The sequence below is a fragment of the Cotesia glomerata genome, linkage group LG5, assembly GCF_020080835.1.
Source record: "Cotesia glomerata isolate CgM1 linkage group LG5, MPM_Cglom_v2.3, whole genome shotgun sequence".
NCBI classification, from domain to species: Eukaryota; Metazoa; Arthropoda; class Insecta; order Hymenoptera; family Braconidae; genus Cotesia; species Cotesia glomerata.
Window position 1 is genome coordinate 13,953,398 of NC_058162.1, and position 27,626 is coordinate 13,981,023.

The following is a 27,626-nucleotide window of genomic DNA, read 5'->3' on the forward strand; positions in this document are numbered from 1 at the left end:
TTTTATAAATAATAGTAAATCAGACAATGCATATCACCCATCTTATGTTTCTTCGATTTTTCCTGGAAAAGAAAATAAAAAAAATTCCATTCAACGTCTGCAACGATTTGAACGGTCAAGAGCACTTCAATTAAATAAGGAAATCAAGGTCAATTAATCAACATTAATTGACAGTATCAACAGTAGTGTAAATAGCAGTAATTCTATCAAAGATAAAAATATTGATAATTCAAGTGACATTGAAATGGAGCAAGACGCCGGAGAAATGATAGCAGAAGCTCAGGACGGCTGTCATAGAAACATGAATGTTTCTCCGCCAGCCTATCGAAGTATTACTTGTCAAACTGAGGAATTCATTCCTGACATTTCAAGTGATAATTGTACTTATTTTTTTTGTAATATGAATGATCATGGTGGTATTAATACTGCAGCAGTCCAAGTCAATATATATGTAAAAAAAACTGTTGATAAAATGTGTGAAGCTTCGATGCCGTCTATGAAAAAAAATGTTCAAGACTCCAGTTGCGATCCAATCAATTTCGAGTCTGTACAATCTCACTGCAAAGGATTCCACGGATTTTCATCTATTACAAGTAATGAAACTATGAGTAGCTTAACAGGTGTTACATTATCTATCTTTCTATGGCTTTTGAATAAACTCCCAGAAAGTAAACGTTCTGACATAGACAAAAAAACAAAATTATTAATTACATTAATGAAGCTAAAAACCGGTTTAACATCTACTGCGATTTCAGTCTTATTTAATATTCATCGGACTACTGTTAGTAAAATATTCGTAAAAAATTTGCAACAGTTAAATATTTTATTGAAAAATTTTATATTCTGGCCATCTAAAGCCGCTGTTCAAGCAACTTCACCAGAATCATTTAAGTTACATTATCCAGACACTCGTGTTATTATTGACTGCACCGCAGTAAACACAGAAGTTCCACCAGCAGTTAAACATCGAGTTTTAATGTATTCAGATTATAAGCATCATCACACAATGAAATTTTTAGTAGGATGTACTCCAAGTGGATTTATAAGTTTTCTGTCAAAGTGTTATGGTGGTCGTGCTGGTGATTGTTTCATAACAAATGATTGTGGTTTAATAGATTTAATTGAACCTGGTGATGTTGTGCTAGCAGATAAAGGTTTCCCGCAAATACAAACCAAAGTGCAAGAAAAAAATGCGATTTTAGTTATGCCTCCGTTTTGCAACAAAAATCAATTTACACCTGAGGAAGTTGATGAGACTTACAATATTGCTTCAGTGAGAATACACATTGAACGAGTGAATCAAAGAATAAAAGACTTTAATATTCTGTCCAAAGTACCAGTGTCACTTTTGCCTCATGTTGATGAAATTGTTTTTGTCATTTGTGCTATCATAAATATTCAAAAGCCCCTGTTTAAACAAGAGAAATCAGCGACAGAATGATAAAAAATATTATTAAATTGTAAAAATAATAAATTGTAAATTTAGAGGATAAAATGAAATCCACAATTGTAATTAAATAAAATTTTTATTAAACTCTGATACATAAACTATGATATCAAAATAATTTTAATACAAAGCTTTTACAAAACTGTAATTAAATTAATCATTTTATGATTAAAGAATGACTTTCACAAATATTTGGTATTTTTATTTTGACCTTATTTTATATATCGTTATTATATTTAGTTATAAATAGAAAAATTTAACATTTCTTAAAAATTTCCAATTTTTAAAACAACTTATCATATAACTGTTTACTAGTACGTTTGTACTTCATTTATTTTCACCATACTCAATAAATAATCTTTGAATGTAGTGTACAAAATAAAATTTTTCTAGTTTAGGAACTATGTTACTTAAAAAAATTTCATCACGAGCAATTGTAATCAAAACACAGCCCTGAGGGGAATATACGAATAAATCGCAAAAAGCGATATTTGTAACATACATTTGCAGTTGTATCTGAGTATAAATGGAATGATTTGTACTCAGGTATAATCCATTTTCATCTGACTTCAAGTATTGCACGTTACATTTTCCACTCTCAGCATCATATACAGGTATCTTCCTGCACGTATAAGGGCACTTTATTTCGACTAATTTTTTTTGCCAAATAGCAGAACCATAAATCAAAATAGCATCCGGCGAGCAGCATAACCAGGGTTGATTAATGTTAATGATCACACCGACTTGAACAATTTCGAAATTTTGGCCCACAAGCTTTTTGTATTCTTTTAGAGCCACACTTTCCATTTTCTTACCATACGCCGTAGCTTGTGTATCAGCTTTACTTGGTGTTAATAAGTTAATAATTGCTTTTTCAATATCAAAACGATCCCCTTTTAATTTGTGACCATTACTTGCTGTTATTCGGAAGATACGCTGTTTGTACCACTCGTCTATCTTAGACTGGAGAACAGTTTCAATGCAAATATTTGTAATTTTCGTACTATCACAACACACTTCTTTCAAATAAAACTCATAAACATCACTTGCTACGAAATTTTCTTGAGAATAAATCTTATTCACCATTTGCAGCTGAATTACTTCCTGGATAACGTTATTCACCTTTGTTTCTACATCACGCTTATCAGTTACTTTTACTAAATTAACAAGTGATTCAGCTGCAATAATTTCACTCTCATCTCTCTTGTCTATGTTTATCATTGTACACAGAGGACAGTCGGACATATCCTCTGGAAAGACGAGTGATTCTAATTTTAATGGTACTACTTTAGGATTCTTATCGGTGTAAGGTGGTGGAGTAAATAATTTACTTATTTTTACTCCTTTTTCATACTCCAAGAGCTGACGACGAGACGGTTTTCCCCATTCTTGAGCATGGTTTGTTTTTGAATCAGCAGAATCAGGTGAGTTTACGTAATAGACGACAGCACAAATATGCTTACATTTCCCAGATAATCCGGCTTTGCACGTACACACAGCATCGCTTGTATTGCGTTGATCATCGAGCTAAAAACAAAAATTTTCTGATTAACATTATTATTTATATTTTTTAATTATGTAATAAAGTTTAAAAAAAGTTAAATATAAATACTTACAGTAATTTTAACATTATATGTTTTAGACACACTTGTCTGAGCAACAACATCTGCGGTTATGGTTACTAGACCATTCAATAATTTTTTTTCAACCACATCAAAAACATGTCCAGATTCATGTAATTTTTTACCTTTCATATCATTTTGACCACGAATAAGTGTATTGTTTATTGGTTGAAAACCATATTTAATTATTTTTTCCATTATTAAGAAAAAAATACCCAAGCTATTATCATACTTTTTAAATTTTTTACCCGTTTTTTGCTTTTATTTAACACCAGGGCGCGCCACTTTCGACAGATGTGCTGCCTCTACAGTTATGGCTCGGTCCCTATGAGCTATTCGAGTTGATAATTCATTGATTTTGGTAATAGTTATTAAGACTTTTTTGATTAACCGAAATAAATGAGCGATCGATAGTCTCACGTTTCTCCTAAGTCGAGCTATGACTTATTCTTATAATTATAATTAATATTTTATCAATTAAACAAAATGAATGGGCTATCGATACACTTTCGATTCCCTCGACTCAACCTGTGACTTATTTTAATAATAATAATTACTATTTTATCCATTAGTGGGAATAAATCAGCTGTTTAACATATTTCGACCCGTTCAAGTTGACAATTCATTTATTTTACTAATAATAATTGATATTTCATTAATTAACCAAAATAAATGAGCTATCGATAATCTCTTGATTTTTCTATAATAGGCCACCGATACATTTTCGTTTCCCTTTAGTGAACAAGTGATTTATTTTGATAATACAACTTCTATTTTAACGTTAGCCGGAATAAATCAGCTGTTTAAAATCTTTTGACCCAACCGAGTTGATAATTTATCGGATTCACTAATAATAATTGATATTTCATTAATCAACCGAAATAAATAGGCCATCGATAGTCGCTCGTTTTTCTTGATGCAACCTGTGACTTATTATAATAATAATAATTACTATTTCATGCATTAGCCGGAATGAATCAATTGTTAAACATCATTTAACAAGTCCAAGTTGATAATTTATCAATTTGACTAATAAAAAAACCATTCGGCAGCCGAAATGGAAGTAGATTTCTTTTTCATAAAATATAAATATGAATCATTAATATTTTTAATATAAATATGAATCATTAATCAACCACGGTGCTTTTTCTGTTAAAGACAAGAATGGTCTATTAATAATGCGTCCAAAATTAGATGACTTTCTACGAATGATATCTCGTGAAGGTAAATGGGGAAATGAAGGTTCGATCTACGCTATGAGTGATGCTTTAAATATAATTATAATTGCAATTTCTTTAATGAAGGAAACACATGAAAAAAGTTGCATTCATAAATATTTACCAAGTATCAAATATTCATTAATACCGTTCACGATAATTAATGAAGTTAATTGGCACTTTATAGCAGCTCATAGAAAATTTAAATCCCCTATATTTGATGAAAAAACATGGCAAGATGTTCGTATAGTTGAAATAAAAGTTGATTCGCAAAATATTCACTCAAATGTTAGTGCTACTAACAGTAAACAACAACACAAAACAAAAAATAATCAACAAAAAAATTCTAATATCTCTCACTTGACCATTGCTCCTACTCAAATTATAGATGGTGGTGTTAATAATCACGATATATCTAAGAGTATTGATGACTCTATTACACAAAAAGCACAACTAATTGCGGGTCAAATACATTGTTGTAAATGTTTAAGTGGAATTATAAATATTATACAAGTCAACCAGAATGTTATTTTAGAAATTTATGACAACATAAAAAATGAATTTGAAATTTATTTGAGAAATTTTAGTCATAAAAAAACCTGGCCTCAAAAAAAAAAAGATAGTTGAAGGAAGATTTCGAGACACAATTTTGAATAATTTTTTTCTTGATAACGTTTATGATGACGGAAACTGTTAATTTCGAACATTTGCCGAAATTATTTTAAATGACGAAGAAAGATTTTATGAAATTAAAATTTTTGTCATTCATCAAGTAACAATGAATTTAAGTTTTTATGAAAAAATATGTACAGCAGGAGAAACAGAAGTTAGAACTAGTAATGAAAGTGAAGATATATTGGAAAGTCCTAGTATAGATGATTTTTTAAGAATGGTTGCTGCTAACAAAATTTGGGGTAACGAAGGGACTTTATTTGCAATGAGTCAGGCTTTACAAACTAAAATCATCTTATTTAGTATTGATGATATTCGTCAAAAACTCGATAATCTTATAACAATAGATCTTGCAACTCTAAATACATATAAAATATTAACAATAATTTGGATGGACGAATCTCATTATCAGATTTGTCGATTTAAAAATAGAATTATCAATTTTACTCAGTATATTGAAGATATTCGTAAAATAAAAGGTTTACGTTTGATTGATTATGATATGAATATCTTACAGCAAAGATGGTTATCATAATAAAATTATATAATAAATTCGTTTATTATTGGATTTGTTATAATTATTTGTCCTTTATCGATTACTTTACGAATTATTTAAGATACTATATTTAATTATGTATTGAGTCAACACAGATTTTTTTTTAAAAATATTAATTAGGGGCCGTTCATAAAATACGTTCGCACTTAGGGGGAGGGGGGGGTGTTGTCAAGTGTGACCATACATGTTAAGAAGATGGGAAAAAGCGTGACGAAGGGGGGGGGGGAGAGGGTCCAAAATACCGATATTTTGCGTGACGTAGTTTATGAACGGCCCCTTACTTGCATGTCGTGCAATTACCAAGATCATAAAAAGTTAGAATATGAACATCGTAAATAATTAATTAATAGATTGAAACTTTATGACAATTAACAAATTATTTTAATATAAATTATAATAGTTGAATGAAAAATTACACAGGAGATAAAAGAAATTAGATTAAAATCTGGTGTAAAAAAGAAAAGAAAATAGATACTTGAATAAATAATTACAAGAAAAATATGAAATCTACTAAAAAAAAATATGAAATCTACTAAAAAAAATAAATAAAAAGACATGAATACTAGGGACGGGTGAAGTGGGGCAAAGTTTTTTTGTTTGATCTATTGCATGCCTTAAGTGCGAGCGGAGGTATGATTTACTTTCACCTAAAAATTAAAATCTCGGTTTCGTAAAAGTTTAAACAAATCAATTATGAGTTAGATATAGAATTGAAAATGATTAATTTTAAACGTTCATAATTTTAATAGTGACATTTTTGCTCCCTTCCCTCCACTCTACGTGGTAAAGGCCTACTGGGGACCCGCCACGTTAAAAAAAGGGCACGCATCTTACTACACAGTACCTCATGTACAATTCTCTATTGATCTCAATGAAACTCTATTAAAAATATGGAATTTTCGTATTTTTCAAAATTTAAAAATGCTGTAATTTCTAAACTTATTGACCGATTTGGCTCAAATTTGAACTCGACCTTCATAATCGTCTGTAGAATAAGTATGTAGAGTTTCATTGAGATCAATAGAGAATTGTAGACGTTATCATGCTGACAAGCCCCGCGTTATATCGTATATATATATATATATATATATATATATATATATATATATATATATATATATACGTACATATATAAATTTTTGAACCATATGTATTTTTCTGACTCAGCTCATCGAGTTAGGTCGAAATACACCAAAATTTTTCAAAAGTTGCGTTATGAGGACAATTACAATAGTTAGATTTTTATGAAATCTACTAAAAATTTCATTAAAATAGATCCCAAAATAGATGTTTTTTGGCCTAGAAATACATGTAAATATGTAAATTGAAGCTTATTTTTTCAGCAATAAGATGCATTTTACAGAATTCAAATATCTCGACGCGTTTAAAAGTTATTTGAAGAAAAAGCGATAAAAATATGGAACTTTCGTATTTTTCAAAATTTAAAAATGCTGTAATTTCTAAACTTATTGACCGATTTGGCTCAAATTTGAACTCGACCTTCATAATCGTCTGTAGAATAAGTATGTAGAGTTTCATTGTGATCAATAGAGAATTGTAGACGTTATCATGCTGACAAGCCCCGCGTTATATCGTATATATATATATATATATATATATATATTATATATATATGTATATATATATATATATATATATACATATATATATAAATTTTTGAACCATATGTATTTTTCTGACTCAGCTCATCGAGTTAGGTCGAAATACACCAAAATTTTCAAAAGTTGCGTCATGAGGACAATTACAATAGTTAGATTTTTATGAAATCTACTAAAAATTTCATTAAAATAGATCCCAAAATAGATGTTTTTTGGCCTAGAAATACATGTAAATATGTAAATTGAAGCTTATTTTTTTCAGCAATAAGATGCATTTACAGAATTCAAATATCTCGACGCGTTTAAAAGTTATTTGAAGAAAAAGCGATAAAATATGGAATTTTCGTATTTTTCAAAATTTAAAAATGCTGTAATTTCTAAACTTATTGACCGATTTGGCTCAAATTTGAACTTGACCTTCATAATCGTCTGTAGAATAAGTATGTAGAGTTTCATTGAGATCAATAGAGAATTGTAGAAGTTATCATGCTGACAAGCCCCGCGTTATATCGTATATATATATATATATATATATATATATATATATATATATATATATATATATATGTTTATGTACTCTTGCTTATGCGGACACTTCTACGTATCCAGTATGGCTTTTGAAGACTTTTCTGGCTTATGCGGACGGTCCGCTATAACTCTAGGCATACAGTCTGGCTTTTGAAGACCGTCCGCGATAATCTGGTCCGCGAAAACCCATTCAACTCTTTCTGTATTACACCCCACGTGATTACGCATGTAAATCTAGTTTTTTTTCCTTTTCTAAATGTATTGATTATTATAAAGTTCTCCTTAAGAAATAAAACATACTTATGGGGTTTTTTAACTAACAGTTTTTTATAAATCAATTGATTAGTTTTTCAGTTAGTTTTACGAGCTTATACAGATACATGCAATGAGGATAAAAAAATATCCATTTAAGTAACAACTCCCAGAGTTATGTTAAAAAAAAATGATCATAAATTTGATTTTATTGACCAAACAAGCAATTAGTAATTTTCATCTACAATACTGAATTAAATTATGAAAGGACGATATCAGTCGATTGATTATAGTAATGTGCGGCTTATTATAAAATATACGCGTGGGGCCTGATTGATAATACTTTGTTAAGCATCAGCTGATCGGCTTTTCCAGTTATTATTATTAATTCGCAAACATATTCAACTGCAATAAGAATCTCCAGCTAAGTAATAACTCCCAGAGTTGAGTATAAAAAAAAAGTTTATCAAAAATAATATTGTTATCAAAAAAAGGAATAAAAAATTTTTATCCATAATACTTATTTATATAATAACATGCCAATGGCAGCTGATCGATTGTTATAATATTATGCTTATAATAAATCTTCCGCGTGGGGTTTTATAAATAATATTTTTTCTAAATCAGCTGATTAGTATTTTTAGTGAGATTTATTAGCTTACAGGTATATGAATCAGGGATACAAACATCTAGCTAAGTATCAACTCTTAGTGTTGAGTTATAGGAAAAAAATTGATCACAAATTACACGACTCATGATGCGAAGCATCAGAGAGTGCTTTACGATCGAAAAATTTTTTTTGCCTCATTTTGGCAACTATTTTTAGTATTATAACCTTGTTAGTTCACGAAATCAAGATATTTTGCATACTATTGTCGAGATAATTCAATGGAGATTAATTCCATACTTTCTAAAAATTGATTTACTGCAATAGAAACGGAAAAAAACATCAAAATAAGTTAAAAAATTTTCCTATCCGTCGTGTATGAAACCCCGGAAACACTGTAATTTGTGAAAAAATCAATTATTTGAGTTAAATTTTTTTTTTTTTAAATTCTAATCGACAATTGTAGGTCACTGAATGCTAATGGCTAATTAATTCAGTGTCGTTTAATTACAATTAATAAAAAACGAAAACTACAAGACTGTATATCTATATATATATTCCATGTAAAATTAACATGGATGGTGATATATCTATATCTATAGATATTATATACATTTATTCCACCAGGGGCGCTTGTGCAGTATCTTTCTACTACAGCTGTTCTTTCGGCAATTAATTTTGAACTTAAGTTTTTTTTTTCCATTTTTCATAATTAAATGAGCATTATGAGTCGTGCACTTTTGGATTTTCCAAAGTTTTTTCTTATTATCACAACAATCGATAAGAAATTTTTTACGGAAGTTATCAGCTATATTATTAAATAACAATGGCAGATAATTAATTATGGGAATTTTCAGCATATGATGAAATATAGGCGTGGGATTTTATTCATAATACTTTTTTATAAATCAGCAGATCGGCTTTTGCAGTCAGTATTATCAGCTCACAGGTATATACGACTAGAATAAAAGAATTTGACTGAGTAATAACTTCTAGAGTTGAGTTAAAGATAATAATTGATCACAAATTTTCTTATTTTCAAAACAAGCCATAAGAAATTTCTATCTATAACACTTATCCACAAATTCGGTAGAATCTGGTGCCAAGTTCCGTTCGAATCCGTTGTAAACGGAGCGCCAGACTACTGAGTCCACAGATTCGGTAGAAAAACTAACTAAAATCTTAAGCGTTCACACACACATGTTGATAAATTTTAGTATTTTGCCGGCAATCATTCTCTTATTTATTTACTTTTCATTTTCGCGGAAAAGTATTAAATTTAAATTGTCGACTTTTTTTAAAATTACAAAAAATACTAAAATTCGATCAAAAACCGTTTCACTGTAAAAAATAGCGCCAAGTCCACGTTCATAAGACTATTATAAAAACAAAATTTCTTTCCTTTCCAAAAAGATATAAAATAAAAAAATGAAAAAATCCAAGTGACTGATGATATGATTGTATATGATTCTCGATAAATAAAAAAAAATTTATTGTGAATTTAAAAATGAAAAAAGAAAACAATTCTGGAATGTACTTGGTGTACGTTATTGTGTAATTCAAATTTTTTGTCCTAATATATAGATTTTACGAATTTTACAAGAAAAAAAAATATTTTGCAACTACGCACATTAAATACATTCCAAAATTGTTTTTTTCTTATTTTTAAATTTACAAAAAAATTTTTTATAACTATCGTAATTCATATACAATCATATCGGTTACTTAGAATTTTTTATTTTTTATTTTACATCTTTTTGTAGAGGAAAAAAATACACGCGTGGGGTTTTATTTATAATATTTCTTATAAATCAGCTGATTAATGTTTTTAGTTAGTTTCATTAACTTATAGGTATATGCAACGAGGATAAAAAAATTCAGCTAAGTAATAACTCCTAGTGTTGAGTTATCAAAAAAAATTATCAGAAATTTTATTATTATATCAACAATTCATACATAATTTTTTTCTAAATTACTCAGTTATATTATCAAATGACAATGTAAGCTGATCGATAATAGTAATTTTTACTTAAATAATAAAACATACGCGTGGGGTTTTATACTTAAGATTTTTTTATAAATCAATTGATAGGCTTTTCTAGTTAATTTTACTTGCTTACAGGTATATTTAACTGGAATAGAAAAAAAAATGGTGAGGAATAACTCCTAGAGTTGATTTAAGAAAAAAAAATTGATTAGAAATCATCTTATTTTCAAAACATGCAGAACGAATTTTCTATCAATAAAACTCATTTACATTATAACATGCTAATGTCAGCTGATTAGTATTTTTAATTAGTTTTAATAGCTTGCAGGTATATAAAACTAGAATTAATACATCCAGATAAGTAATGACTGTCAGTGTTAAGTTATAGAAATAAATATTAATTAAAAATTTTCTTATTATCACAGCAAGTCATCAGTAATTTTATTCTCAAATACTTAGTTATTTCATTAAACAATAATGTCAGCTGATTGACTATTATTATATTATCTATAATACGAAACATACGCGTGGGGTGTTATCAATAATATTTTTTATAAGTCAGCTGATAAGTTGTTTTTGTTAATTTTTTTTATCTCACAAGTATATCCAGCTAGGATAGTGAATTCTAGCTAAGCAACCACTCCTAGAGTTAAGTTATAGAAAAAAATAAACATTGATTAAAAATTTTTTCATTATTATAAGTGACAAAAAATTTCTATTTAAAACACTGATTTATATTACAACATGCAACTGTCAACTGATTGATCATTATTGTATTCACCTTAAAAAAAAATATACGCGTACGGTTTTTTTTATAATATTTTTTTTAAATTAGCTGATTAATATTTTCAGTTAGTTTTATTAACTTATAGGTATATGCAACGAGGATAAAAAAATTCACCCAAGTAATAGCTCCTATTTTTCAGTTATGAAAAAAAAAATGATCGGAAATTTTATCATCATCTCAATAATTCATACATAATTTCCTTCAAAATTACTCATCAGCTATGGTATCAAATGACAATGTCAGCTGATTGATAGTAGTAATTTTTTTCTAATAATAAAAAATACGCGTGGGGTTTTATTAATAAAATTTTTCTTCTGCAATCAGCTGATTGGCTTTTCTAGTTAGTTTTATTTGCTCACAGGTATATTCAACTAGAATGACAACTAGCTAAGTTATAACTTCTAGAGTAAATTTTAGAAAAAAAAAATTATCAAAATCATCTTGTTGTCAAAACATGCAGAAATAGTTTTCTATCTATAAAATTCATTTACGTTATAACATGCCAACGTCAGTTAATTAGTATTTTTAATTATTTTTAATAGCTTGCTGGTATATAAAACGAGAATTAATACATCCAGATAAGTAATGACTGTCAGTGTTGAGTTATAGAAATAAATATTGATTAAAAATTTTCTTATTATCACAACAAGTCATCAGTAATTATATTCTCAAATACTTAGTTATTTTATTAAACAATAACGTCAGCTGATTGACTATCATTATATTATCTATAATACGAAAACATACGCGTGGGGTGTTATCAATAATATTTTTATAAGTCAGCTGATAAGTTGTTTTTGTTAGTTTTTTTATCTCACAGGTATATCCAGCTAGGATAGTGAATTCTAGCTAAGCAACTACTCCTAGAGTTAAGTTATAGAAAAAAATAAACATTGATTAAAAATTTTTTTATTATCACAACAAGTTATAAGAAATTTCTATTTATAACACTGATTTATATTACAACATGCAAATGTCAACTCATTAATCATTATCGTATTCACCTCAAAATAAAACTTACGCGTAGAGTTTTACTTATAATATTTTCTTTAAAGTAGCTAACTAATATTTTTAGTTAGTTTTATTAACTTATAGGTATATGCTACGAGGATAAAAAAATTCACCCAAGTAATAACTCCTATTGTTTAGTTATGAAAAAAAAAATGATCGGAAATTTTATCATCATCTCAATAATTTATACATAATTCCCTTCAAAATTACTCATCAGCTATGGTATCAAATGACAATGTCAGCTGATTGATAGTAGTAATTTTTTCCTAATAATAAAAAAATACGCGTGGGGTTTCATTAATAATACTTTTTTTTAAATCAGCTGATCGGCTTTTCTAGTTCGTTTTATTTGCTCACAGGTATATTCAACTAGAATCAAAACAACGAGCTAAGTCATAACTCCTAGAGTTAAGTTAAGAAAGAAAAATTGATCAGAAATCATCTTGTTGTCAAAACATGCAGGAAGAATTTTCTATCTGCAACACTTATCTATATTACAACATGCAAGTGTCAGCTAAATAAAACATACGCGTAGGGTTTTATTTATAATATTTTATATAAATCAGCTAATTCGCATTTTTAATTAGTTTTATTAACTTATAGGTATATGCAACGAGGATAAAAAAATTCAGCTGATTAACAACTCCAGTGTTCCGTTCAAAAAAAAAAAAAAAGTTATCAGAAATTTTTTTATGGTGTAAACAATTCATATATAATTTTTTTTTAAATTGCTTAGTTATATTAGCAAATGACAATGTTATCAGATTGATCATAGTCATTTTCACTTAATAATGAAACATACGCGTGGGGTTTTATCTATTATGTTTTTTTTTATAAATCAGCTGATCAGCTTTTCGAGTTAGTTTTATTTGCTCACAGGTATATGCAACTAGATCGAAAAAATCTAGGTAAGTTATAACTCCTAGAGTCGTGTTATAGAAAAAAAAAATCGATGAAAAATTGTCTTATGACAACAAGTCATAAGAAATTCCTTATCTATAATTCTCATTTATATTATAACACGCCGCTGTCAGCTGAGTGATCATTTTCATATTCTGCTTTAAATGAAACACTAGAAATTTGAATAGCGTGCTACGCGCGCGCCTTAATTTTAACCAATAAGGAATCGTGGCCCGTTTTTTGCGAGTTTCGACCTTTGACTAACTTCAAGACTTTCATGTATTTTAATTTATAGGATACTCATTGAGTTTTATTAATAAAATTTTTAAAAAATTAGCTTATTAGTTTTTTCAGTTAGTTTTATTAGCTCATATGTATGTGCAACTAGGATGTAATGATCCAGCTAAGTTATTACTCCTAGTGTTGAGTTAAAAAAAAAAAATTGATTACATATTTTCCTATCCTCAAAAGAACCAACTAGAAATTTTTATCAATAACACTCATTCATATTATGCAAATGTCATCTGATTGATTATTGGTAAATGGCACCGTGTAAAAAGGCCTATTACCAAAACCTGGTTTGAGTAGTTGAATATTTTAACGCCAGACGGCAAGTACGTCACCGCCATAAGAATACATGACCTGGTTTGAGTAGTGCTGTTTTCGACCACGAGGTGGTGTCTTGTTATTGCCATTTACCAATAGTAATTTTCAGCTTATAAGTAATAAGACATACGCATGGGGTTTCATTCATAATATTTTTTTACAAATCAGCTGATCGGCTTTCCTCGTAAGTTTTGTTAGCTCACAGTTATATCCAACTAGGATAAAAATATCTATTTAAGTAACAACTTTTACATTTAAGTTAAAAAAAAATTGATCACAAATATTGTCATTGTCAAAACAAGCAATAAGAATTTTCTATCTATAATGCTCAGTTATATCATTAAATGATAGTATCAGCTGATTGGTTACAGTAATTTTTACCTTATTATAAATCATACGCGTAGGGTTTTATTCATATTATTTTTTTTTTATAAATCAGCTGATCGGCTTTTCCAGTTAGTTTTAATTGTTTCACAGGTATATTCAATCTAGTTGATTAATAACTTCTAGAGTTAGGAAATAAAAAAAAAAAAAGAAATTAACTAAAATTTTCTTATTGCCATATCACAAAATATAAATTTCCATCTATCACACTTATTCATATTATGACATGCCAATATCAGCTAGTCTATTATGATAAGTTTCTTCTTAAAATATAACAAACGCATAGGTTGTTTTAATTAACATTTTTCAACAAATCAGCTGATTATTTCTTTAATTAGATTTGCTATGATATATATTTAATTAGGGATCAAAATCTCCGACTTAGTAATAAGTCCCGGAGTTGAGTTATAAAAAAAATTAATGATAAAATTACTTATAATCACAACACGCTATTAGTCATTTTTATCTTGAATACTCAGTTATCTATTAAATGACAATATCAGTTGATTAATTATAGTATTAATTGCCTTATAATAAAACATACGCACGGAGTTTTACTAATAATATTTTTTATTAAATCAGCTAATTCGGCTTTTCGAGTTAGTTTCAATAGCTCACAGCTGTGATCAATTAACATTTCTAATTCGTTCAAATTTTGCCGCGCACAATAATTTCTTTTATTTGACCTTATCGGCCTCTCGTGGTTGAAATGCGAATCCTAATATAAAATTGACATAAGAATTATGGTATAGTACAGTGAAAGCTTTTAAAAGTTACCGTAGTTCTGTCTCAATTTCTCATAAAACATCAATAAGAGACCAATTTATTCGTGATGTGATTGATTGACTACATTATAACCAGTAAACTCTATATTCAAGCGCGCAAATTCAAACCTAGTTCTAAGGTGCAATTTCATGCTGACGCTCGACGCTGGTTAAGAGCGTCAAATGTGGTCACGTGGTACAATTTTGACCATGGCGCCATTTTAAATTAACGCAACGTCAAATATTGGAGCGTCAAGCTTAGAAACGCTGAAAAAAAAACAAAAAAATCTTTAAATTTTAAAAAGCTAAACAATGTTTAGCTTTGACGCTACATTAATTTAAGATGGAGTTCCAGCCGAAATTATACCACGTGACCTCATTTGACGCTCTAAGCCAGCGTCGAGCGTCACCATGAAATTGCACCTTTAAAAAGTAATAATTGGAAACTATCTTACCAGCAATCAAGTAGATCACATGGAAACTTAGTATAGTATAAGCTATCACCAAGCTGTCTTCAGAAAAAAATAATATACACAAAGATCATCAGCTAAATAAATTCCAATTTACAACCAATCATTGTGTTATTGAGAAAATGTCATCAATTTTTTTTTTTTTATATTTGTTCAAGTCTTAATGTCTTACGTTACTACCTATAGAAAAATTAAAAAATAAATATTTAGTGACATCAGCTGATACGTGCTACTATGTCTTTATAAAATTTTACTCCAGTTTCAAATTTCTACTTAATAAATGGTTGTAATGGTAAATTGCACACGTGGGGTGTTGGCAATAAATGTTCGAAGCAGCCATTCACTTGGTCTTCCTATCTATTATAAGTCTATTAAACCTGGCGTCGTTCAAGATCAAAATCTGGAACATTTTATGTATTCTGTTACTCAGGAAATCTAATGAAATTTATTTATTTCCTCAACTATTCACATGAATCAAATTACTATTTCTCAATTGTATTTAATACATTAATGTACATTAAATTCACTTTTTTATTAGCTTTAATATAAATTTGAATAAATTATAACTTACAATCACAAACAAAACGCATGGGGTGTTGATTTTATGTATATATATATTTTTTTCCAATTAGTTAACCAAAAGAATTTTTTTTATTTTTCGAGTAAATAATAATCATATGATATAATCAAAAATAAGCACTAATCCACAGGAAAAAGCAAAATTGTTGTTCAACATGAAATTTAATATTACTATATCCGCAGTTAATAGGTTATCAAAAATATTCATTAATATCAATTGATGTAGAAATATGGATTAAACGCAACTGATTTATTTTAATAATCATGTTAGATACAATTTTTAGTCTATAAGTATCAAGAACTATAAAAAAACAGTAAGTCTACGGTGACTTGAATTATGTGTTATCAAGAGAATCTGTTATTTATTTTTTTATTCAGTAATATTTTTTGTTTCGAGGTTTATTATTAGAGCCATTATGATCTTGCTAAAATATTTGCCCAAGTAATAAAAAATATTTGAATGAGTACTCAATTTCGTGTAATAGCACGATTTAATAAAATTGACAAAAATTAATTATAATTCTAATCGTAAGTCCAGAAATCGATAAAAATTTTATGGTCAACAGTTAAAAACTGAATTTTTAAGTAAATCCAAATTTAGTTGCCTATTAGGACATAGATATAAAAATAAGTATGAAGTTTTAAAAACATAACAGCATTGACATGTTGCAGTAAAGTTACAATTTTTATTTGTCCTCTCAAAATTGGCAAATAAATAAAAGCAATTTAGTCAATTTATAGTCTGTATATTTTCTAAAGAAATTTTAATAATGATTCAACTGGAGCTTCCAAATCAATTTCAATTGTAACCTCAAAACATACGCTACGCATGGAGTGTGTGATGGAATAGATTGCAGCATTCGACATGGATATCTTGCAGTATAAGCCAACATTCAGAGATGCAATTATTTTTCACAAAATTATCGTTTCAATTTTTGTATTATTTTAATAGTCAGTAATAACTATTTTTATTCCAGCGATTACTGCAAATTTCAATATCTAAATCAGCTGATTGCACAAGAACTCGAAATGAAATCAAATATGAATAATAAGTTAATCAGTATTAGTTCTAAAATACTTTTAATATTATAATTTTAATTTTTCTTTCAATTATTAATGCTTGATAATCATCAGCTAGTAAGCTCTGAACGCTAATCGAAATGATTCAATTACATGATATGAATTTTATTTTGTTGTTTTTTAATCATGAATTGATGACGTATTTGAAAATTCTTCGGTAGAGGTCAAGTCGTGCAAAAAATTACTTTTACAATTTGAATGCCAAAACTTTATCTATATCCCCTAGTAATACGAATAGTAATAATGTTCATGTCTAATTAAGATTAAAAAAATCATATCTAAATTGATTAACTTTTTCTAGTACAAATAATAAATTCAAGTACATTTTCATTAATATTTTATGCAAACGAACAAATGACAGAAATTTCACTGGTAATTTTTGGAAAGTTACCGTAAAATTTTAAGCAAGTTTTTCCAGAGATATTTTTTATCAATTTAGCGTGTAAATACACGCTATTAATAAAATTGAACTGAAATACAGTAAAAGCTCTTAGAAGTACAGTGAAAGCTGTTAAAAGTTAACGTAGTTCTGTCTCAATTTCTCATAAAACATCAATAAGAGACCAATTTATTCGTGATGTGATTGATTGACTACATTATAACCAGTAAACTCCATATTCAAGCGCGCAAATTCAAACCTAGTTTTAAAAAGTAATAATTGGAAACTATCTTACTAGCAATCAAGTAGATCACGTGGAAACTTAGTACAGTATAAACTATCACCAAGCTGTCTTCAGAAAAAAATAATATACACAAAGATCATCAGCTAAATAAATTCCAATTTACAACCAATCATTGTGTTATTGAGAAAATGTCATCAATTTTTTTTTTTTATATTTGTTCAAGTCTTAATGTCTTACGTTACTACCTATAGAAAAATTAAAAAATAAATATTTAGTGACATCAGCTGATACGTGCTACTATGTCTTTATAAAATTTTACTCCAGTTTCAAATTTCTACTTAATAAATGGTTGTAATGGTAATAATGGTAAATTGCACACGTGGGGTGTTGGCAATAAATGTTCGAAGCAGCCATTCACTTGATCTTCCTATCTATTATAAGTCTATTAAACCTGGCGTCGTTCAAGATCAAAATCTGGAACATTTTATGTATGAATTTTTTTATAAATTTTTTTTAACATTTTTATCAATTTAGCGTGTAAATACACGCTATTAATAAAATTGAACTGAAATACAGTAAAAGCTCTTAAAAGTTACCCAGGTTGTCTTTCTCGCTCTTATTGATGTTTTATGAGAAATTGAGACAGAACTACGGTAACTTTTAACAGCCTTCACTGTATCTTGACTTATTCTATGTTAATTCTCGATACCGTAATCACACACTAATTTTTTATTTAATGATTTATAATTGCACTGATCCTATTTTCATCGCGGTATTATCGATAACGTAATAATGAGTACAATACAGAAAAGTTGGAAAAATAATAAAAATAATAACTTGATTTATTGTACTTATTACTTTTCCGACTTTTCTGTATTGCGCTCATTACTTTTACATTCAAATAAAATTTCTCTACTAATCAAAATGTAAGCATTTGTGATCAGTTGAAGGTTAACTTGTGAAAAATATTTTTTCTAGCTGTTGATTTCATTAATCTTTCTACGTTAAAACGTGATTTTATTAATCTTTTAAAGTCAATATTTTATAAAACTAAATTAGTAAATAAAATCAAAAGTTAATTTTCTGATAAAATGGTAAGTTAATTATATGACTCATAGTTTTTTTTAATGAACTTTTGAAAAAATAAAACTTTTTAATTCATTTAACGGTTATATTTATTTATTTATTTATTATTTCTTTTATAGGCTGCTCAAATGTTTGACCTAAAAGGTTTACGAGAATGTTTGATTGACGAGATAGCTGATAAGTTGGAATGGGATGAATCTGATGAAGATGATGATGAATTATTATTTAATTTGCAAAACTTCCATGATAATATTAATTTAATAAGTGAAAAAGGAAACTGTTCAAAGATTTTTGAAGTTAAAAAAGATTCAAATGTCAGTGGTAATGATTTTTATCTAGGAAGAGATAATTCAACACGATGGAAAAAAAAATATCCAGAAATGACGAATGATGAATCTTCAAATTCAATATTTCAAGCAGCAGGTCCATCAAATGAAGCGTTAAAAGCCAAAACCATAGAAGATTGTTTTTATTTGTTTATTGATAAAAAAAGCCTGGAACTTATTGTGTACAATACAAATTTATACATTGCGAGTATCCGTCATCAATATAGCCGAGAAAGAGATTGTCAGGAGACAAATATTGATGAAGTCAAAACACTTATTGGTTTAATTCTGTTAGCTAGCTTATTAAAATCGAAAAATGTAAAATTAGATGAATTATGGGAACAAGGTGGACTGGGTGTTGAAGTATTTCGGCTATCGATGAATCTCAACCGCTTTAAATTCTTGTTACAATGCTTACGATTTAATACAGAAAGTAATAAATCTCCAAGTGAAAAAACTGACAGGCTCGCTTCAATAAAAAATTTATTTGATTTGTTCACTGACAATTGTCGGAGTAATTTTATGGTTAGTTCCGAGGCCATATTTTATGAACAAATTGTTGAGTATAAAGGTATCGGACCATCTCTCATAACTATTAATAAAGAATCACCACGTTTCGGTCTGAAAATTTACACTCTTGTCGATAGCTGCTTCAATTATGTATTAAATATGGAAATCTTTATTAATAAGCAAACAAGAGAGGATAATGTTCATTCTAACAGCACTGAAAAGTATATAAAACGTATAATTGAAGGATTTAAATGTAATTTGCTCCTAATGGATAATTTGGCAACTTTTCCGGTAATGAAAAATCTTATAAGAGATAATATTTCTGCCATTGGTGAATTGAATGGTCGTGAACCAGAAATTCCTGTAGAATTTCTGAGTGCTTCGAGTGAGGAAGAAACTAGATCTTTTTATGGTTATCAAAACCATCTTGTACTTACATCTTACTTTGATAACAACAATGAAAATAGAGTATTGCTGTCAACTTTACATAATATTGAAGCTCATAATATGCTTAGTAATAAGTTAGCTGAGGATTGTTACATCAATGGTGTTCATGCTACAGAACGTTTGAAAAAAATTTTCCTTGAAAATTCTGTATCGCGGAGAACACGTCGTTTTTCTCTGAGAATATGGTTCCATTTACTTGATGTGGCTATTTTAAACAGCTTTATTATATACTCTATCAATAATAAGCTAGAAATTTCACGGAGAGATTTTTTAAAACAACTAGGATTATCACTCGTTGTTAAAGCTATTCAGGAAAGAGCAAGAAGTAGATATTTGCCTCGTCAATTAAGAGAAGATGCTGCACAGTTTTCATCTTCAGACTCTTTTCGCTTTAAATTAGTAGATGCTAGTGATAATAAGCCAAAACGCTGTTCTGTTTGCCCAAGATCAAAAGATATTAAAATTCGTACTTTTTGCTGCTCTTGTAAATTACCTATGTGTAAGAAACATATGTTTTCAGCTTGCGAAAAATGTCTTAACCCAGTAAATGATAAGCAATAGTGCAAAACTTTCTCTTATACTATTTTATAACTTAGTTGAATATTTTTCACGATCAGGAACTTAACGCTTGTTTTATCTCATTATAGTTTTTATTTTTTTCATTTTTTTGCATTTTTAAGTGAATTATTTGCGTGATTAACTTGAACTTATCGATTTAATATAACTTTGTGAATAATAATTAATAATAATATGTATTATCTTGTCATCTAGTGGGCAATAAACAATTTGATATAAATTTTCAGGGATCAATCATTAATATAATCATCTACTATTTTTCTTAATTTACAGCATTTTAATTGTCCTTTTTCTTTTATTAAGTGCAAATAAAGTTGTTTATTTTTTTTAAATTCTATTTATCTGATTCGAGCTTTGAAAAAATTATTACTAAATCGCAATACAGCATAAATAAATTAAATAATCGTAATTAAAATAAACTGACACAATCAGTAGATCCATTTTTAAATTATTAAATAAGATAATAATGCAATAATTATGCGAACAAAAATTTATCAAGAATTTACTGAAAATTAATAGCATTCGATTTTTTCAATCTTTATTTTTCGACCGGAATTCCATAATATCAGTTTCATTTTCAATTTAATTTTTAAAATTCTTAATTTTACAAGCCATTGACAGTTGCGTCTTTTAAAAGAACTTACAGACCATGAATATTGAAATCATTTTTTTGTGTTTTTAATACGGTGCTTATCATAAATTAGCTATTAAAATTTAATCATTCTCGCAAAAAAAGTCATATTGTTATTGCGCTTAATGACAACTAATTACAATTATTTTCTAGCGATAATAAGTTTTCATGCCACGATTAACAAGATTAATCCATATGTGACTTGAAGCAAATTTTTAAAATTACCTCTGAAGTGACCCGTGGCACGTCATTTCACCCGCGACAGTTTGGGGCCACTGTGTCCGGAATATTTGTAATTTATTTCTTATAAATATTTGTAAATTTTTTTTTTTTTATCAAATTTGAATTAAAATTCAAAAAAATCATGAAATTGTCGTGGTGAATTTGTCACGGGTGAAATGTCGTGCGGGTAATTTGTTACGTAGCCGAAGTGACCGGTAGTGACATCTGATGTGTATTTTAATTATTAAATTTAGAACTAGCAATTTAAAGGCTGACTTGCTAAACTACTGAGCAAAATGAGTAAAAAACAAATGAAGAAAGATTGCAAGCGTTATTAATTATCATTTTATTTCATATAAAGACCTCTAAGATTAAAACGATTGTCACGTGAATTTCATAATTTGGTTATAAAATGTATCAATTAATTTGTACAACTGATACTCAAAAGTACAAAGTAATTAAAAAAAGAAGACGTTTATCTAAAAATTGTAAAAAAATTGTGAACAGTAAGTATTTGACATAATATTTTTTAATATCATTAAAATTAAAAAAAAAATATCTATTTATAAAAATAAAATTATCTGCTGCTGCCATTACAAAAAAAAAAAAAAAAAAATTCAATTCGGTCAACAATAAACTTGTGTGCATTATTCCTATTTACAGTATGTATTTTTTCAGTTTAGAAGGTATACTGTTAATTTATGTTTAATTTTTTCAGGTCGTGATAACATTTTTTCTATATGTGAATCTTTGAACGCAGGAGTGCCAAAAATTATAATTAGCCACATAGATAAAAATAAGTTAAATGGGGCATTTTTAAAAAAAAATAAAAATGATGAATCGTGCAATGGCAAGAGTACTCAGATTGTTGAGAATAATACAATATTAACTAAAAATATAAATGATTTATCAAGCTTGGAAAAAAAAAATGTAACCGACTTGAATATCGATGGACAGTACAATGAAGTATTAAAATCTTCATATATTTCACCAGTTCAAAAAGTTTTAGATATTGTTGGAACTAAAAAAGATGACCTTCTATGTATTTCCCACGATATTTCAAAGGTTAGTCAACTACCGCCTAAATTGAATATTGATATGTATTCAGAACAAGTAAAACAAGATATGAAAACTAGACAAAATTCTATTAACGACGTAAATACTAACTCCCATGATAGGTTGGAAGATTATGAGGTCAAGTGTAATTTATTAATTATTTTTGTTACCTCGTATGGATTTATTGAATATAAGTTGTTAAAGCTTAGATAAAATTAATTCATTCATAAAATTTTGATTGAATCGTTTTATTATAGATAATGCAAGATGCTTCACATTGTCCCACTCAAACTGATGAAGATAACATGATGGCTGAAAATGAATTAAAAAACTCAAATTTTCATTTAAAACCGTATCAAGAACACCAAGACATGATGATAATTGATAATGATTTGAATTTTACAGATGATTCCATAAATTTTATGGCTTTGTCACAAGATCAAAAGGTTAACTATTTTATTTCGCTTTTTTTGGTTATTAGATGAAATTCATTATTAATATTTATAAAGATAAAAAAAATATATTTATAAGGACAGTATAATTATTTAATTGATGACATTGTAATTTTTTTTTTTAATTCATAGGAATTACCAGTCACTACACACAGTTCACGAAATGTAATAATTAGTAATACCACCATATCTGAACCATCGGTTGATTTACAGATAAATTTGAACTTCCGACAACAAAATCAAAATATGAAAATTAATTGTAATTCTACCAATTCTTATATTTCAACAGACGCTACACAAAACATTGAGGTTCGCACTAGCACTTAAATAGCTCTAATAATTTCCATAGTTATGTATGAGATTATTGTTCTTACAAAAAATTAATTTGATAATTGTAACTAACTTTTTATTTTTTTATTTCAATGTAAGAAGTATTTTAATATCACACATTAGTTTTTTTTACATTCAAACAAAAGCATGGATAGTAATTTGTCGTAAATTCCTTCAAATAACACGAAAATATTTGAATATCTCATTACGTATTGCTCAAAAATAGTTCTATTTGTGAATTAGTATTATTTTAATTCTTGGCCTAAGATTTTCTAAAATTAATTTGAAAACTTAGTTGAATGTATTGAATGTTTTAGAAAATAATTAAAATCAATATGACGTTACTTAAAATAACCAGACTTGATTTTACAGAATAATTTTGACAAAACTTTTCAAAAGAATGTGATATTCAAGTACAAGGTTTTGTCTCCTCTCCAGATTTCACTTCACCAGAAGACGATTTATTAGAATCAGTTATCATTCCAAGTATGGATGAAATAATTGTCGACGATTCTGATTTATCAAATTATGAATCAAATTATGAGGTTTCAATTCTTTCCTATCAATCCATAACATTATTATAATATAAATTACATCTATAGCTTTACATCTTTAATAATTTCCAGATTTCCGAAAAATTAGAGTGTATTTTGTCATCTCAATTAGACAGCGAAACAGTGGAATTCATACGAGCTGAGCAAGAAACCGTTAATGAAGATAATGAAAATTTATCAGTTCCAGATTTAGGACATGAAGTAATAAATTTTCATTCAATTTTATCCGATCAAAATTCGATATCTAAAGAAACAAGTGATATTGATTTTGACCCAGCCCAAGTAATACATTCTTCAACTATCACCGAAGACTCTGCACATAGCCTTCAACTACCAAAAATAGGTAATGATGGAGATCCAACATTTGAAAATACACCCATGAACGTACCTTCTTTTGTATCAAGTACCGAGAAAATTGTTATAAAGAATTCGACATCAATCAAGGTTCCTCTTTCGACGAAAGGGTCTTGTGATAATTCAAAGTTGAAAGTAGAGAGCAGTTTTACTACTGATGAAGTAGGAAATGTAACTTTTCAACCACGGTGGAAGAAAAAGTATTTCTGTATATATTGTCAAAAATCAGTAGTAAAGTTACCTCGCCATATTGAAACGAAACATAAAGATGTTGAAGAAGCTCAGCAGCTTAAAAGCACTCCAAAAGGTTTGCAATATTTTTGGATATTATATTTTGAGTTTGAATTAATATTTATTGAATTTCAGTAATTTTAATTACAGAAATTATTTTTAATAAATTTAAACAAAACTTTAATTTAAAATTTGATGTGACTAAAAAGAAATTAATGTACAGATGAATAATTAGTTTATCAACCTCTTAATCTTGTCGAATTAAGCTTTTTGTACAAAAAAATTCAAATATATGGGTGTAGTTTTTATTAAAAAGAAATGTCAACTATCATAATTTGACAGCCTTTGATTGACTTTTATTATAATTCTATATACATATTTAACTCATCGAAGTTAAAATGTGACTTTATAATTATAATTTATAAGCAGTTCATGGTTTCGATTAAACGTATACTACTGATTGAAGGCTGTTATAAATATTTGTTGATTGTTTCGAAGTTATAATTTAATTTAATTGTCTTATTATTTTTGTAGTATTTAATATTTCACTTAAAATATTTATTAACTAAATAATTTATGTAGGTACCAAAGAAAGGAAAAAATTATTGGAAATTCTTCGAGACAATGGCAGATACATGCACAATACTAACCCGGATTATAATACTGGAAAACTACTAGTCAGCCGGCGTCCTAAATCGGAAAAAAAAGTAGCAAGTGATTACACGACCTGTGCTAAATGTCTAAAAACGGTAACAAAAGCAAATTCTTACAAACATTTTGCTACATGTATTAATAATCAAACGAAAGGATCAAATTCGTATAAATTCCTTGGTCGTTACGTTGAAGGACGTATTCATGCTACTGCCAGTGATACACTGAGTCTAGTTATTTTTCCGGTATTCCAAGAAGATGCTATTGTTCATTTGATAAGATATGATTGGTTACTTATTTTTATACGGAAACAAACTCTGTTTGAAACATACAGCACATTATCAGCACAATTTAATACGTGCACGACTGAGGTTGGTTGGTCGATTGTTATACGCAGCAAAGAAATTAATCCGGAAATCGTAGATCTTGCTTCTCTGTTTGCTCCAGAGTATATTGATACAATTGTTAAATCTATTGAAGTTGTCTCGAGAATTGATCGATTAAAAATGAGTGTGGTGCACCATCCTCGGCGTTGAATTTAGTGACTTATTTAAAACACATTCGGAAGGTATACGAAAGTGAACTGGCTAAAAAAAATGACAAAGAAGGTTTAGATAGAGTGACAAGATTTAAAAAAGTATATAAGAATGAAATGCCAGACTCTATAAATAAAATTGCCACGGAGGCTCAAAAGTAAGCTTAAAAGACAAAATCGTAATACTACCAGTCACTGAAGATATAAGACGATTAGTTCACTATTTAAAAGTTGAACGGAAGAGGTGTTTTCAAGTTTTGGAGCATTGCTTTAACCTCTCAGAATGGCTTAACGGTTTGAAGCTCGTTGCTGCGTATCTTCTTGTCTTTAATCGTAGACGAGTGGGAGATATTCAAAATATTCTCTTAAGTGATTTGAATCGTATTGAGTGTATTAGTAAAAAAAATGACCATGAAGAATTTAATTTGTTAGATGATATCGGAAAAAAAATTGCTGAAAAGTTTCTTAAAATTGAAGTGAGAGGAAAAAGGGATCGTACGGTATCTGTGATTGCAGGTGCTGATATTATTAAAGAGATTAATTTGTTGATTAGACATCGTATAAGTGCAAATGTACCTACTAAAAATGAATATTTATTTGGATTGCCAAATAAAGTAGACGACCGCATAAGAGTCATAAATATATGTAAGGAAATGAGATCCTTTTCGGTTGCATGTGGTGCTGAAAAACCGGAATTATTACGTGGAACTGGTTTACGAAAGCATGTAGCTACCAAATGCATTGAGCTTGAGTTGAATGACAACGCTCTAGGAGATGTGATGAAGCACATGGGTCATTCTGAGAAGATTCATCGTGAAATTTATCAGCAGCCGATCAAATCTAAAACTATTATTGGAGTGGCGAAGGTTTTAGAAGCAGTGCAAGGTCCTGTGGATATGGATGAAGAAGACGATGAAATCGATGACGTAAGTGATTTCATTGTGGTTCCAAGTGAAGCGGCTGGAAAAGAGTCTGATAACAAATCGGATGAGGCTGTTTTTGTCTCACAGCCATCTTGTTCTCATGATATCAATACCTCGGTCGAGGAGGATAATTTAAATGATTCATCAGGTCCATCAACTCGCGAAAATCTAGATATTCAACTGAATTTGGACTATGGTAATCAAATGGTTTTAAATTCCGTTTCTAACGATAATGATAACAAAAAAGAATGCCGAAAAACTTCTGAAATTACTGGTAACTTTATTTTTAATATTCAATTCATACACAAATTTTTAAGTTATAATTTTGATTTCAGTTTTGTGTTATTATAAATGCTTAAAAAAAATTTAATTTGGTTTATAGGAACAATTCAAAAAAAGCGATGGACCAAAACTGAGTATGATATTGTGACTTCAGCGTTCAAGTATCATTTAGAATCTGGTACTTTACCATCACTAGAAGATATCGACGATCTTCTAGAAAAATACCCTTGTTTGAAGGGTCGATCCAGGAAATCAATTAAAACTTGGGTATGGACTAAAAATAACTCTAAAAAACAACCTGGCAAACTACGAGTAATTAAAAACGAGCCAGTACGATTTAATCTGAAAAAAGTGATAAATAAAAGCGATTTATTGGCACCTAGTGCATAAATTTATTATTTATTGATATTCTATTAGAATTGATATATGCTTAATGAAAAATCATTTGCATAATTCTCTTAGCTATTGTTTTTTTATAATTAATTTGAAATAAGACATTAAAATCTATGTTTCAATGAGCCTAATAAGTATTAAAAAAATGTTGATTTAAAAATTTATAAATATTTGAAGAATCGACATGAATACTCTGCCAAATGTTTTTATTTTATAAATTTTGTCTTTATAAAATTCAACTAAAAATTTATGTTTTGATTTAGTTATTAAAATTGAAAAAATTATTCTATTATTATTATTATTATAATTATTATTATTATTATTACTATTATTATCTATGATTATTCTATTATTCT

The 27,626-nt window shown here is 28.2% G+C and overlaps 2 protein-coding genes across 2 annotated transcripts; both read left to right on the plus strand.

The window, feature by feature from the left end:
* The first annotated feature begins 244 nt into the window (after positions 1-244).
* On the plus strand, positions 245-1,445 carry LOC123266026. The gene has a single exon (XM_044730054.1). It carries the CDS (start codon positions 245-247, stop codon positions 1,439-1,441), a length of 1,197 nt encoding a protein of 398 aa, XP_044585989.1. The 3' UTR covers positions 1,442-1,445.
* Positions 1,446-22,769: 21,324 nt separating this feature from the next.
* On the plus strand, positions 22,770-27,399 carry LOC123266027. Its single transcript, XM_044730055.1, has 7 exons — positions 22,770-23,011; positions 23,150-23,326; positions 23,720-23,892; positions 23,974-24,562; positions 25,069-25,647; positions 25,865-26,869; positions 26,978-27,399. Exons 3-7 carry the CDS (start codon positions 23,836-23,838, stop codon positions 27,265-27,267), a joined length of 2,520 nt encoding a protein of 839 aa, XP_044585990.1. The 5' UTR covers positions 22,770-23,011; positions 23,150-23,326; positions 23,720-23,835; the 3' UTR covers positions 27,268-27,399.
* The last annotated feature ends 227 nt before the right edge of the window (positions 27,400-27,626 follow it).